Genomic DNA, 14,824 nt, shown 5'->3' with positions numbered 1-14,824 from the left:
AGGCAAGGTGTCTCGTACCCGTTAACCCAGATTGTCCCTTTAAGGACAGCACAGCAGAATCGGGTCATCATGGAACTCCGGAGGTGTTTGGGTCGCGACTGGTCCAGAGTGACCGCGCTGAGTTGCGGGTAGCCGGCGTGGTCGGAGGCGCTGGGGCGGTTCCACGATGGCTGCCCGTTTTGGTCACACGTGTCGAGCGGTGTAGCAGATGGCGGCCAAGATGGCGGCTCCCGTTGGTCGAGCGTGTCGGGCGGTGAGAAAGATGGCGTCCAAGATGGCGGCCCCCATGGATCGCACGTGGCCGGCCGCGTGGGGGAGGATGGCCAAGATGGCGGCCCCCGTGAGTCACATGTTCTGTGTGGGCTGCCCCCACGGATAGCACGAGGCTGATGACGCACCTACAGGGGGCGGAGTCGGCAGACACGCTGCCACACTGCGGGGTCTGCGGGCTTGTGAGTCTGAGGGTCGGGCCTCCAAGAGTTCTTGGACCTGGCCAGGCAAACTTTGGCGAAATGTCCTTTTCTCCCGCAGCTGCTGCAGTTTGGGTTACAGGCCGGGCAATGCTGCTGGGAGTGTTGGGACTGGCCGCAGAAATAGCCGGGTAGCCCCCCATGGGCAGGCAGCCACGTGGCACAGGCCTGGGGTAGTCTTTGGTCGGGGGTCCACGAGGGGGCCGCGTGGTCAGACGGGAACGCTTTAAAGCTTTGGAACACTACTTCTAGAGAGGAGGCTAATTTTACCGTCTGATCAAGGTCTAGGGCCCCTTTTTCGAGCACGCTCTGTCTCACGTAGTTGGACCGGACTCCCGCCACGTAGACGTCTCGGACGGCGAGGTCCATATGTTGAGTGGCCGTAACGGCCTGGTAATTGAAGCTGCGTGCGAGGACTTTGAGGTCGCTTAGGTAGTCTTCTAGCGATTCCCCGGGACGCTGGCAGCGAGTGGTGAGGATGTGTCACGCGTATACCTCGTTCACGGGCCTTACATAGAGGCGTTCGAGCATCGCGAGGACGTCTGCGTAGGAGGAGGCCTCCTCGAGTTGAACAGAGATTCGATGGCTCACACATGCATGGAGGAGGCTCAGCTTCTGTTCGTCGGTGACGGAAGGCGTGGAAGAGGCGGCGAGATAGGCCTTGAAACAGCGGAGCCAGTGCGAAAAAATTTCTTTCGTCTCCGCGGCCTGCGGATCGAGTTCCAGTCGGTCAGGTTTGAGGGCCGATTCCATAGTTGCGTTGTAGTTGATTAAATTGAAGCGATCATCAATTCACTCGAGACAAGAGTAGAAATAAACTGTGGCTTTAATCAACCCGAACTGCGACTGATCTAACACTGAGAACCGCCTACAGGTCGACTGCTCTTTATACCTCCCTTCAAGGGGACGGGCCATGGGCGGAGCCCATACAGGCCCCAACATGTTCCCCTATGGATAATGCCATACAGTGGCCCATAGGTGGAGCCCACAAGGGCAACAGCATAGCACAGATACAAATACAAGGGCAACAGCACAGCACAGATACAATGGTGGATTATTGATACAATACATTCACCACACTATCCCTAACAGAGAAGGCAATACACTACATTATCCTTTTCATTGTGAGTTCCTGTGAAGCACTTGAAACGCCACAGCTATGGACCAAATGCTGGAAAATGGGATTAGAATAGATATATGTATTTGATGGCTGGCATATACAATGGGCCAAAGGGTCTCTATGTGCTGTAAAACTCTCGAACTGTGATTTTTAACCAATACCCTATTGCTTAGGTACAGAAGTTCAAGATGCATTTTTTTGTTTAAAAAAAAAACAAGTTTGAACTTGCGGCAGCAAGAAGACGAAGCAAATACAAAACGAGAAAATAAAATGCTGCAGCTACTCAGCAGCAGGTCCGACGGCATCTGACAAGAGAGGCACGGCGGCAGAGTGGTCCTCAAAGCGCCAGAGATCCGGGTTCGATTCCGGCCTTGGGTGACTGTGCGGAGTTTGCACGTTCTCCCCGTGTGTGCGTGGGTTCCCGGGTGCTCCGGTTTCCTCCCACAGTCCAAAGGTGTGCAGGTTAGGTGGATTGGCCATGATGAATTGACCCTGGACAGGGATATGCAGGTTAGGTGGGGTTACGGAGATATAAAGTGGTGGTGGTTGGGGGATGGTGTTGCAGAGGGCCGGTGCACACTCCATGGGCCAAATGCACTGTCGAAAATCTATGGAAACATTTCCACATCGTGGAAACAAAAGTTAGCCCCTCTGCTATGATCAGAGACTGGTGACAAGGCTACTCTCATTTTACAGTCTAATCATTAAATCGGGGGGGGGGGGGGGAAGAAGTGTGAAAAGCAACAACAGAAAAATCAGCTGGGATGGATGGTGGTGTGTGTGTGTGTTTGTGTTTGGGGGGGGGGAGGGATTTCTCCTTCTGTTCTTGTAAATCTACCCTCAGTGAAACATAAAATTGAGCCATGGTGACGTCTCCGGTATCTAACGGCTGTGAATAATTTCTTTCCTCCGATTGGTGCTGATGTTGTTAATATTTAAATGACAGGCTGGAATGGGCCAATGTGTGAGAGTGAGGAGGGAGGGAGGCAGCAGTTGTTTGTCTGAGTTTGCCTTGCCTCTGGGTCAGCTCCTTGCATATGACTGAAGCAGCCAAGAGTGGCAGAGCATGGATCGCAGTGAGGGCTGCTGCGAGCCTCAACAGAGCGGGCAACACTGCCTGGAGAACAAGCTTCTCACCTTTCTGTCCATGGACTAAAACAATAAGGAAAGTGGAGGGGGCTGGCGGGGGAGAGGCGAGCTGCCGGCAGGCTTAACTTTCAAAGCCCCCCCCCCGTGCTTGTGGTGCTGGGGAGGGACGGGGGGCGAAGGATGGCCAGCCTACCAGGAAGTCGAGCGGCGGCGCTGACCGTGCTGTGCAGCAAAGCTGGTGGAGCCACACTGTATCCACTCGGATTGTGTCCAGTGCCGGCTTCCCCTGGAGCCGCCGCCCGAAATCCCGCAGGCGGCTTCACCTTGAGGAGATGGAGGTCCACCTCCTCCTTGTCGGGCTATTCCGAACTAACCAGGGAAAGATCGAAGACTGTCACCTCTTTCTACAATCAGTCTGCCATAGATGCCGCAGCTGAAAAGGTCAAGATCATAGCTGTGTGTGTGTGTGTGTGTGTGTGTCTCCCACAGGGGAGGCTGGGGTGAGGGGAATTGATGGCGACAATGACTTAAATAACAGTTCACATATAACAAACTATGAAGCTTAAAAATCTCTGGGTCAGTAAATACTGCACTGATTTTAAAAAAAAAAAGCATGCTCAGTTTATTTGTTACCACAGGGAAGCAATTGTTTTAGGCTAACGTAAGTGCTGGTCATAGCGATATGCCTATGTTCTGGGAATCTATCTAAAAGAAATGTGCTCTAAGTTGGGGCTTGACCTTCTGATGAATGCTGTTGTTACTGAGAGACTTTCCCCTCCCCCAACCTGTTTACCACTAAATGCTTTGACATTTGCTCATATTTTCCAACTGTCATTCTCAAGAATCTGGGAACCAAACTAATCCTTTTTTTCCCCCTGCCCCTATAATCAATCCTATTTAAAAAAAAAAAAAAAGGGGGGTCATTACATTTGTAATTAATTGGGTTTGTCTGTTGGAGCATCTGCTGCCGACTGATACTTGTCTCCAAAGCCAACTATCGTAGCATTTTCTATCTTTCAGATTGACACTTCTGTAAAATCTGCCTGGGAGGTGGGTGGGTGGGGACAGCCTAACTGTTCCCCCACCCTTCCCTTGCACAGAATAATAACACATCTTGTTTGCTGAAGTAACGTCAGCTACTCGAGCCAATTGTTGGGAATTCATTCCGATTATAACCGAGAGGGCCATGGGATTTCCCCAATTTGTTTATTTTTAATTGTTCTTATTCTCTTGTTCTTATTCTCCCATTTTTGGAATTTCCTTTTAAAGACTGGTCGAGAGACTCGATCAGCATTTGACCACTAGGAGTCGGTGAGAGCAGCCAGAGGGTTATCTTTCACTCCTCTTGACTAAACGTCACAATTTCTTTTTACAAAAACAGGAAAGATCAATTGGCCTGATTCAAGTTATTTTGCATAGCTGACATTGCTCAAAGGTGATTTTTGGAAACATGGCGCCGATAGCCTCTAAAGCGGCTGAAAACTGCCAGTCGTTTTAACTTGTTTGACTTTTTTCCTGACACAAAACCTCCTACTAACATGGAAATTACCATACATCATTTGTACAATGCCTCATTTCCCAGACTAGTCTGATACTTCCTTTCAGAGTTGGAAAGAGAAATCAGATTCTATTTTAGTCACATATATTTTATTTTAGTAGAAAAAGCTTTATGCAGAGAGTCAAAATAGAGATAAACTTACTGAACTGTCTCACACTACATACCAACCAAAGATGTAAAATGCTTGTACAGACTTGCTATGTGCACAAGACTCAGAACTCTGAGCCACCATGAATATCTGAATATTGAGACCTTATGCAGCGTGATGCCTGTAGCCTATATATTAATTTGTTTGCTAAATAGGTGCAACTGGATTCCCATATTAGCTGCATGTGGCTGGTAGCTAATATATTGAAGAGCAGTGCTCTTTCACATGCATTGTCATGGTCAAGTACCAGGCTGATTGCACTTTGTACTACTAAAGAGGCTGAAAGTAAGGAGCGAAGAGATTAAGTTCTTGTGATAATCACAAGACCAATACATTTTGCCTAACTGCACCAGCACTGATCTCTTGACTTCCACCAAGTCGCCCTTCCATCTTCTCTTTTCCAGGAAAAAGTGCCCTAGTCTTTCCTCAGATTTTTGTGTGAGCTAACAGTTCAGACCAAAACTGCCCTGTCCAAAGTTGTACTGACAAGGTGGGCACTCGACGGCAAACCATTTTTATATGTAAAGCAGTGCATCCTAAATTTAGTATGGATGTTCCAGATTACAAGAACATAAATTCAGAATTCACATGCTGCACATTTAGAAGGCCATAGTGAATAGTCAGTGATGTACAGGGTGTGGTTTTTGCATTGGCTGTGCTCCACAATAATATTCCCCAGTTGGGCATGGTGATTCAGTACAGAGTCGGACAGCAAAATAGCTGCAACCATATTGCTTCCCCCTCTAGATGGCAACCAATAACTTTTACTAGGGTGGGGTTCCATAGGGCAGTGTTTTCCGAACTATTTTCCAATCTGACCCCATTGTAACACTTGAAAATCAACATAGCCCCAGAGGCCAACAAAGAAAAGTGGTAAAGCAGTATTCTAACATCAAATATATAATTATTAAAGTTCACAGATTATTGATCAATGTATAATAATACATCATATAAATATTAAAAACTGTGCTTTAAGGTAGCTTGTAAATGGGTTACAGCCAACTCTCCATAATGATAATAGCGGCACAGTGGTTAGCAATGCTGCCTCACAGCGCCAGGCACCCAGGTTCAATTCTGGCCTTGGATGACTGTGTGGAGTTTGCATGTACTACCTGTGACTGCGTAGGTTTCCTCCGGGTGCTCCGGTTTCCTCCCACAGTCCAAAGATGTGCAGGTTAGGTGGATTGGCCATGGTCAATACTTGGGGTTATGGGGCTAGGGCGGGGAGATAGAGTGCTCTTTCAGAGAGTTGGTGCAGACTCGATGGGCCAAATGGCCTCCTTCTGCACTATATGGACAGAAAACTCAATGAAGCCCCTCTCATCCATGGCCGTGCCTGTTTCCTGCTGCATAGTGCCCCATATAAAGATGGCGGCTGTTAACCCAGGTCTGTCACTGGTGGTAGCTGCACAGCTGATGCCCCCCAATGCAAACATGGGACCGGCAACTTCTTATTCAGGGTTTGTGGCCTAGCCAGGATAGCTATGTGCCTCACCCGCCAGGCTCATTGCCCTTTCTCTATCTTCCCTGGGAGAGAAGCAAGCTAGGTCAGGGTCAGCCTGGGGCCTTGGTACCTCTGCAGATTGCAGTCTTGGAGGAGGAGGAACTTGGCACTCCCCAATTGGGATCATGGCCCACTGTATGGGAAGCCCTGCCATAGAGAGTTTAGCCTTGTAGTACCTTTCAGATCCTCAAGCGCAAGTGTGTCAATGACTGTCAGCAGACTATTGAAGTTTGTAGACCTGCCTTCATCCAATATTCATATGTTCACACTTTTCTCCAGGACTCGAGTGTGGGAATTCTGGAGATATACAATATTTCCCAATGTAGAGTAGGGAGAGTGAAATGCAACCCCCCTTGTGTTTATTTCACACCTGATGTGCCGTTGTCAAGCTCTCTGAATGATGGGTATTTAATTACTGAACGCCTACGTCTGATCCCTAGTCCACAAGGAATTTGGTGTGCAAACAGAGCACAGCCTTGGGAAATCACTGACTTGTATTGGCATTTCCATCCATCCTTACGATACACCCGCTGTCTGGGAGCGCTGATTCTGTTGGCAAGATCGTGGAATCTCTGTGGGGAGTCAGACTTGGCGATTAGGGCAACACAGTCAGTGGCAGTTAACAGCCCATTGGCTGTGACTGGGTAACTTGAGAACTTAGAATTGATTGTTGTGAGCTGACTGTTGACTGACTAGTTTTAACTAGGGAAGTTTCTTTAAAAACAGTTTTATATATTAGACTATTGTTGTGTCACGGGCAGCATGGTGGCACAGTGGTTAGCACTGATGCCTCACAATGAAATGGACCGGGTTCGATTCCAACCTTGGGTGACTGTGTGGAGTTTGCATTTTCTGGCCTTGTCTGCGTGGGTTTCCTCCGTGTGCTCCGGTTTCTTCCCACAGTCGAAAAGATGTGCAAGTTAGGTGGGGTTGTGGAGGTAGAGTGGGGGAATGGGCCTCAGTAAGGTGTTCTTTGCAGACTCAATGGGACAAATGACCTCCTTCTGTACTGTAGGGATTCTATGGATTCTGAGAAATATCTTCTGCAGCATGGAGCTGTAACACCAAGCTCGGAGGATCTGCCAAATGGAGGGACGTGCACCGAACTCTCACTCTCTCCAGATTCTAGTTGACACACTTTGTGACACCAAGAAGACACCATGACACCCCAGGGGCAACTGTAAATCTATAAACATTCAGAGTTGTACATTAGATCTAAAAGTGTCCTTTTTAAAAATAAATTTAGAGTACCCAATTACTTTTATTCCAATTTAGCATAACCAATCCCTCTAACCTGCACATCTTTTGGGTTGTGGAGGTGAAACCCACGCAGACATAGGGAGAATGTGCAAACTCCACACGGACAGTGACCCAGGGCTGGGATTCGAACCCGGGTCCTCAGCGCCGTAGGCAGCAGTGCTAACTACTGTGCCACATGCCACCCTTAAAAATGTTCTTCTTAGGCAAAATGATTAGACAGCTAAGACCCATCGCCTGCCGTTCCAATGCCCTGTGCAAGCCTTGAGATGCTTCACGTGTCCTAGGTAAATCACGTGCAGAAAGCGAAACCGGTTGCTCATGGTTTCTGAGCGTGAGGAGCGGCGGTAATCACTGCAGGTCACAAGGATATCTGGGAGTCTCCTGGATTATACATTTCGGGAGTGGTCAACATGTAGCTACAGAACGTTTGGGAGGGTAGCATGTTGAGTGGCTGTCAGGCAGGATAGTGGCATGTGAGAGTACCTTTAAGAAATGGGTGTTTATAAATGGGTGTGTATATAAATATCTGTAGTGAGAGTACCTTTAAGAAATGGGTGTTTATTACTGCAGTGATGTCAGAGAGTGGGTGGAGCTGGGCAGTCTGTCAGCTTTTTACTTTCGTTTTAGGCTGTTTGCTGCAGGGTGTGTTTTAGTTTCGTTTTCAGAGCTGGATAGCTGCAGTCACAGCCAGAAGGTGTATGAATCTCTCTCTGTAATCTAAAGACTGTAAATCGATCCTGGTGATTTAAAACTAATAACAGTAGTGACTTTAACCTGATTTGCTTCTGGTAAAAGGTGTTTTAAGTCTTATGGATGTTAAAAGGAAAGCTTAAAGGATTACTTAGTGTTGTATTCTTTGGGGGGTTGTATTTGAATTAATGGTTGCTAAGATGTTCACTGTATGTTTTAAAAAGGTTAACTTGAGTTCATAGAATAAACATTGTTTTGCTTTAAAAAATACTTTTCCATTTCTGCTGTACCACACCTGTAGAGTGGGCCGTGTGCTCCCCATACCACAATCTAGTAAAAGTTGTGGGTCAGGTGAACTCCATGATACACTTTGGGGTTCTCTAAACCCTGGCCCATAACAAATTGGGGGCTCGAGGGGGATAAAAGTCTATCTATTGGATTGGCTTAGTGAACTTAAAGACAGTGAGGGGTGAGCATATTGTGGTTGCTTTTCAGGTGTGGTATTTTAGTTTAAGTAGGGAGTGTGTTGTGGACAATGGCTCTTTCAGAGGCTCTGAAGTTTTTGGGGGTGGAAACGGTCACACGCAGTACCTTACGGACAGAGACTAAAAGCAGACTGTTAGATTTGGCAAAAACATTGCAGTTAACATTACCTGACGAAATGCGAAAAGGTGAGGTAATTATGGCGGCTAAGCATTTAAAGTTGCCTGAGATACAGTTTGACTGATTGGAAATGGCAAAAATTCAGGTACAACTTAAATAAATGGAACATGAGAAAGAATTAAAGCAGCTTGAATACGAAAGAGAGAGAGAGGAAAAAGAAAGAGAGAGAGAGGAAAAAGAAAGAGAGAGAGAGGAAAAAGAAAGAGAGAGAGGAAAAAGAAAGAGAGAGAGAGGAAAAAGAAAGAGAGAGAGTGGGAGGAAAAAGAAAAGGAGAGAGAAGAAAGGAGAAAAGAAAGACTGGTCCTCGCAGAATAAAAAGAAAGAGAAAGGGAGCTACAGATCAGAGAAAAAGATAAAGAGAGAGAGTTTGAACTTCAGAAAATGGCCATGAAACATGACAGTCAGGTAAAATTGGCAGACATGAAGGGAAACGTACAGTTGGATGATAGTGATGAGGATAGTGAGAAAGAGCGTCAAAGTCGGAGGCTTGGTGGGGATCAATTTAAATATGTCCAAGCATTGCCAAGGTTTGACGAGAAGGAGGTGGAAGCCTTTTTCATTTCATTTGAGAAGGTAGCTAAACAAATGAAATGGCTACAGGACATGTGGTTATTACTGATTCAAACAAAGCTGGTAGGTAGGGCTAGTGAAGTGTTTGCATCACTACCGGAGGAGGTATCTGGGACGTATGAGGAGGTGAAGAAATCCATCTTAGGTGCATATGAACTAGTTCTTCAAGCCGACAGACAAAGGTTTAGAAATTGAAGGAAAGAATTTGGTCAAACATACATGGAGTTTGAAAGGATCAAACAGAGTAATTTTGATAGGTGGATATGGGCTTTGAAAATAGACCAAATGTATGAAGCTCTCAGAGAAATTATACTTTTGGGGGAGTTTAAACATTCAATTCCTGATGTAGTGAGAATTCATGTGGAAGAGCAGAGGGCTAAAACTGCGAGATTAGCAGCAGAAATGGCAAATGATTATGAATTAGTTCATAAATCAAAGCTTGGTTTCCGACATCAGTTTCAGCCTGTGAGAGCTAGAAACTGGGGACATGAGAAATACTCAAGTGATAAAGGTAAAGGTGGTCTGATGGGAGATAATAAGGAGAGTGTACCTCAGACTAAAAAAGAAATCCAGGAGGGTGTGTGGTAGTCATCACTGTTGTATTATATTGTACATATGGGTATTACGGTAAGACCCCTGTACTACAGGTACGGGGGTAGATCCCTGCCTGCTGGCTCCGCCCAGGAGGCGGAGTTTAAATGTGTGTGCTCTCCGAACAGCAGCCATTTCGTAAGAAGCTGTAGGAGGCCACACCTCTGTGTAATAAAGCCTCGATTACTCTCTACTCTCGTCTCGTCGTAATTGATAGTGTATCAATTTATTGCACAGAGATTTTTCAGAGATGGACCTCCGCATCAAGCTGGATTGCCTGCAGCTGCATCCTCAAGCAGACAACGCCAAAAAGGACTTCCAACATTGGCTAGCTTGCTTTGAAGCATACATCGGGTCTGCGCCAGACCCAATCTCAGAAGCACAGAAGCTCCAGATTCTGTACACACAGCTGGGCTCCAACGTTTTTCCCCTCGTCCAGGATGCGCCTACCCACGCAGAGGTCATGGCGCTACTGAAGGAGAATTACGCTCAGCAGACCAACAAGATCTATGCCAGGCACCTCCTATCCACGCGGCACCACTTCCCGGTGAGTCTATGGAAGATTTCTGCCGTGCACTGCTCGCCCTGGTGAGAGACTGTGACTGCCAGGCCATTTCAGCCACTGAACATTCAAACCTGCTAATGAGAGACGCGTTCGTTACGGGCATAGGGTCTGACTACATTCGCCAGCACCTCTTAGAAGGGGCCACGCTTGACCTCGCAGCGACCAAGAAACTAGCGCTCTCGCTCACGGTCGCCTCACACAACGTACAGGCTTATGCCCCCGACCGCACTGCCCACCCCCCCTGTGCATCGTGGACCCCACCAGCGGCCACCCCATCATGGACCCCATCAACGACCGCCCTCAGCCAACCACACGCCTGCGCCGCGCGGCAGCCAACCAACCCCGGGGGACCCAAGTGCTACTTCTGCGGACAGACAAAACACCCCCGGCAGCGCTGCCCGGCCTCTGCAAGGCCTGTGGCAAGAAGGGACATTTCGCTGCAGCGTGCCAGGCCCGCTCAATCGCCGCTATTGCCCGGCACCCCCCACGTGCAGCCAGTGGGCGCTGCCATCTTCCTTTCCTCAGACCACGTGCGGCCCATGGGCGCCGCCACCTTGCTCTACTCCCAACACATGCGGCCCGTGGGCGCCACCATCTTGCTTGCCTCAGAACCAAAGGGCACCGCCATCTTGCCTGCCCCAGGACACGTGCGGCCCGAGAGCGTCGCCATCTTGTCTGCCCCAGGACCGCACAATCTCGCGACTGCTTCGACAAACGTGATAGTCGACGGGCACGAGATATCCTGTCTTTTGGACTCCGGGAGCAATAAGACCTTCATCCACCCCGATACAGTAAGGCGCTGCTACCTCGCGGTACACCCCGCTAACCAAAGAATCTCCCTGGCCACCAGATCCCACTCTGTGGCGATCCGGGGGTACTGCATCGCCACCCTCACCGTCCAGGGCGTAGAGTTCAGCGGCTTCCGGCTCTACGTCCTCCCCAACCTCTGCTCTGCCTTGCTACTCGGCCTGGACTTCCAGTGCAACCTCCAGAGCCTAACCCTGAAATTTGGTGGACCCCTACCACCCCTTACTGTTTGCGGCCTCGCGACCCTTAAGGTCGACCTGCCTTCCCTGTTTGTAAACCTCACCTCGGATTGCAAGCCCGTCGCCACCAGGAGCAGACGGTACAGTGCCCAGGACGGGACGTTCATCAGGTCTGAGGTCCAGCGGCTGATGCGGGAAGGTATCATCGAGGCCAGCAACAGCCCCTGGTGAGCCCAAGTGGTAGTGGTGAAAACCGGGGAGAAAAACCGGATGGTCGTTGACTACAGTCAGACCATCAATCGGTACACGCAGCTCGACGCGTACCAACGGGAGATGGATTGAATGGCTGACCGGTACGGACTGCGGGCCACTTTCCCGTACCTGGATAACGTCCCCATCTGCGGCCACGGCCAGCAAACCCACGACAATAACCTTTCCAAATTTCTCCACACCGCCACACTCCTCAACCTAACTTACAACAAGGAGAAGTGTGTGTTCAGCAGAAACCGATTAGCCACCCTCGGCTATGTGGTTCAGAACGGAGTTCTAGGGCCCGACCCCAACCACATGCGCCCCATTATGGAGCTCCCCCTCCCCCACTGCCCCAAGGCCCTCAAACGATGCCTGGGTTTCTTTTCGTATTACGCCCAGTGGGTCCCAAACTATGCGGACAAGGCCCGCCCACTCATTCAATCCACCGCTTTCCCACTGACGGCCGAGGCTCACCAGGCCTTCGATCGTATCAAGGCCGACATTGGCAAGGCCGCGATGCACGCGGTTGATGAGACGCTCCCCTTTCAAGTCGAGAGCGATGCATCAGATGTCGCTCTGGCCGCCACCCTCAACCAGGCAGGCAGGCCCGTGGCATTCTTTTCCCGCACCCTCCATGCCTCCGAAATTCGGCACTCCTCCATCGAAAAGGAGGCCCAAGTGATTGTTGAAGCTGTGCGACATTGGAGGCATTACCTGGCCGGCAGGAGATTCACTCTCCTCACTGACCAACGGTTGGTTGCCTTCATGTTTAACAACACACAGCGGGGCAAGATCAAAAATGATAAAATCTTGAGGTGGAGGATCGAGCTCTCCACCTACAATTACCAGATTTTGTATCGCCCCGGTAAGCTCAACGAGCTCCCCGATGCCCTGTCCCGAGGTACATGTGCCAGCGCACAAGTGGACCGATTCCGGACCCTGCACGACGATCACTGTCACCCGGGAATCACCCACTTTTACCACTTCATTAAGGCTCGCAATCTGCCCTACTCCATCGAGGAAGTCAGGGCTATCACCAGAGACTGCCAGGTCTCCACAGTGTGTAAACTGCACTTCTAACGGCCAGACTTTGTGCGCCTGGTGAAGGCCTCCCGCCCCTTTGAACGCCTCGGCGTGGACTTCAAAGGGCCCCTCCCCTCCACCGACTGCAACACGTACTTTCTTCATGTGGTCGACGAGTATTCCCGATTCCCCCTTCGCTGTCCCATGCCCCGATGTGACGTCTGCCACCATCATCAAAGCCCTCAGCACCATCTTCGCTCTTCGGTTTCCCCGCCTACGTCCACAGCGACTGGGGATCCTCATTTATGAGCAATGAGCTGCGCCAGTACCTGCTCAACAGGGGCATTGCCTCGAGCAGGACCACCAGCTACAACCCCAGGAGAAACGGGCAGGTGGAGAGGGAGAACGGGATGGTCTGGAGGACTGTCCAACTGGCCCTACGGTCCAGAAATCTCCCGGCCTCCCACTGGCAGGAGGTCCTCCCCGACGCACTTCACTCCATTCGGTCGCTCCTGTGCATGGCGACTAACGAAACCCCCCATGAACGTCTCTTTACTTCCCCAGGAAGTCCACCTCCGGGGTTTCGCTCCCAACGTGGCTGGCAGCTCCAGGACCCGTTCTCCTCCGCAAGCACGTGCGGCTACACAAGGTGGACCCGTTGGTTGAGAGAGTACAGCTACTCCACGCCAACCCGCAGTACGCCTACGTAGCGTACCCCGACGGCCGCCAAGACACAGTCTCCCTCAGGGACCTGGCGCCAGCTGGGTCCCCATACGCCCCCCCCCCCTGCCCTGGCGCCACCCTCCTCTCCCCCAGCGCACCCCACCGCAGCCCCCGCTCCAGGACAATCCGTCCTCCCCTTGCTCCCACCCGGGGATGAAGAGGATTTCAACACGCTCCCGGTGTCACCGAAGACCAAGCCGACGCCTGAGTCACCACCAGAACTGGGCGCTCTCAACGACAGGTCAAGGCGCCCGATCGTCTAAATTTGAACCTTCTCTGTAATTTAAAAACCAACCTGCATGTAAATAGTTTTCCACCACCCCCCTGGACTCATTTTTAACAGGGGGTGAATATGGTAGTCACCACTGTTGTATTGTATATACCGCATACGAGGGGTATTACGGTAAGGCCCCTGTACTACAGGTACGGGGGTAGATCCCTGCCTGCTGGCTCCGCCCAGGAGGCGGAGTATAAATGTGTGTGCTCTCCGAACAACAGTCATTTCGTAAGCTCCTGTAGGAGGCCACACATCTCTGTGTAATAAAACCTCGATTACATCCTACTCTCGTCTCGTCGTAATTGATAGTGCATCAGGGTGGAAGAGACATGAAAAGTTTCAAATGTTTTCACTGTAATAAACTAGGCCATGTAAATTCACCGTGTTGGTGGTTGAAGAAAAGCACTGGGAAGGCTGATGTGGTAAAATAGGATAAGACAGTGGAGTTTGTGAAAGTGGTAAAGGAAGGCCCAAGTGAAGTGAAGGAGGTGGATTGTACAGCCTGATCAAGAGGTGATTGATAAGAAGGTGCCAGATCTCTTTAAAGGATTTACTTGTGTGGGTAAAGTTTACTTATGTGTATCAGGAGGAGCAGGTAAAGAAGTCACAATTTTAAGAGTTACGGGAGCTAGTCAATCTTTAATGGTAAGAGATGAGGAGTTATGTAGTTTGGGAAGAATGTTGCCAGAAAAGGTGGTAATATGTGGAATTCAGGGTGAAAGGAGTAGTGTTCCATTATATAAGGTAAGGTTGGAAAGTCCAGTGAAGAGTGGTGAAGTGGTAGTAGGAGTAATAGAGAAACTATCTTGTCCAGGAATACAGTTTATCTTGGGTAATGATATAGCTGGATCGCAGGTGGGAGTGATGCCTACTGTGGTTGGTAGGCCAGTGGAAAATCAGACAACTGAAGTGTTGGAGGACGAATATCCTGGGATTTTTCCGGATTGTGTAATAACAAGGTCGCAAAGTCACAGGTTAAGACAAGAGGAGAAATCAGAGAGTGAAGATAAAGGTGAAGTGCAATTATCAGAAACGATTTTTGATGAGATGATTGAAAAAGAGAAGAACAGGTGGAGGATGAGGCGGTTATTTTTAGTTCAGGAAAATTGGCGGACTGACAACAAAAAGATATAGAAATAAAACGGATGTATCAGAAAGCATACACTGAAGAGGAATCTGAGTGTATACCACAGTGTAATTACTGTAAAAGTGATGTCTTGATAAGAAAATGGAGACCTTTACATATGCAGGCGGATGAAAAGTGGGCAGAAGTTCATCAAGTAGTATTGACGGTAGGGTATAGAAAGGAAATGTTGTGAGTTGCACATGAGGTAC

General features: G+C 49.4%; 1 protein-coding gene across 5 annotated transcripts in view; it reads left to right on the top strand.

Annotated features, from left to right (window-relative positions):
• Nucleotides 1–2,588: 2,588 nt before the first annotated feature.
• bckdk (branched chain ketoacid dehydrogenase kinase) overlaps nt 2,589–14,824 on the top strand; it is a 104,339-nt gene continuing 92,103 nt past the window's right edge. For 2 of the 5 annotated variants that reach the window (XM_072469257.1, XM_072469256.1), the window contains exon 1: nt 2,590–3,120. In XM_072469257.1, the coding sequence (XP_072325358.1) occupies nt 2,860–3,120 (261 nt within the window). In that variant the 5' untranslated portion in view covers nt 2,590–2,859. Of the gene's footprint in view, nt 3,121–14,824 lie in introns of all 5 variants that reach the window. The other 3 variants (XM_072469258.1, XM_072469255.1, XM_072469254.1) reach the window with 3 other exon arrangements.

The sequence above is a fragment of the Scyliorhinus torazame genome, chromosome 12, assembly GCF_047496885.1.
Source record: "Scyliorhinus torazame isolate Kashiwa2021f chromosome 12, sScyTor2.1, whole genome shotgun sequence".
NCBI classification, from domain to species: Eukaryota; Metazoa; Chordata; class Chondrichthyes; order Carcharhiniformes; family Scyliorhinidae; genus Scyliorhinus; species Scyliorhinus torazame.
The sequence above is the reverse complement of the archived record's forward strand: the minus strand, read 5'-3'. Positions and strand labels throughout refer to the sequence as shown.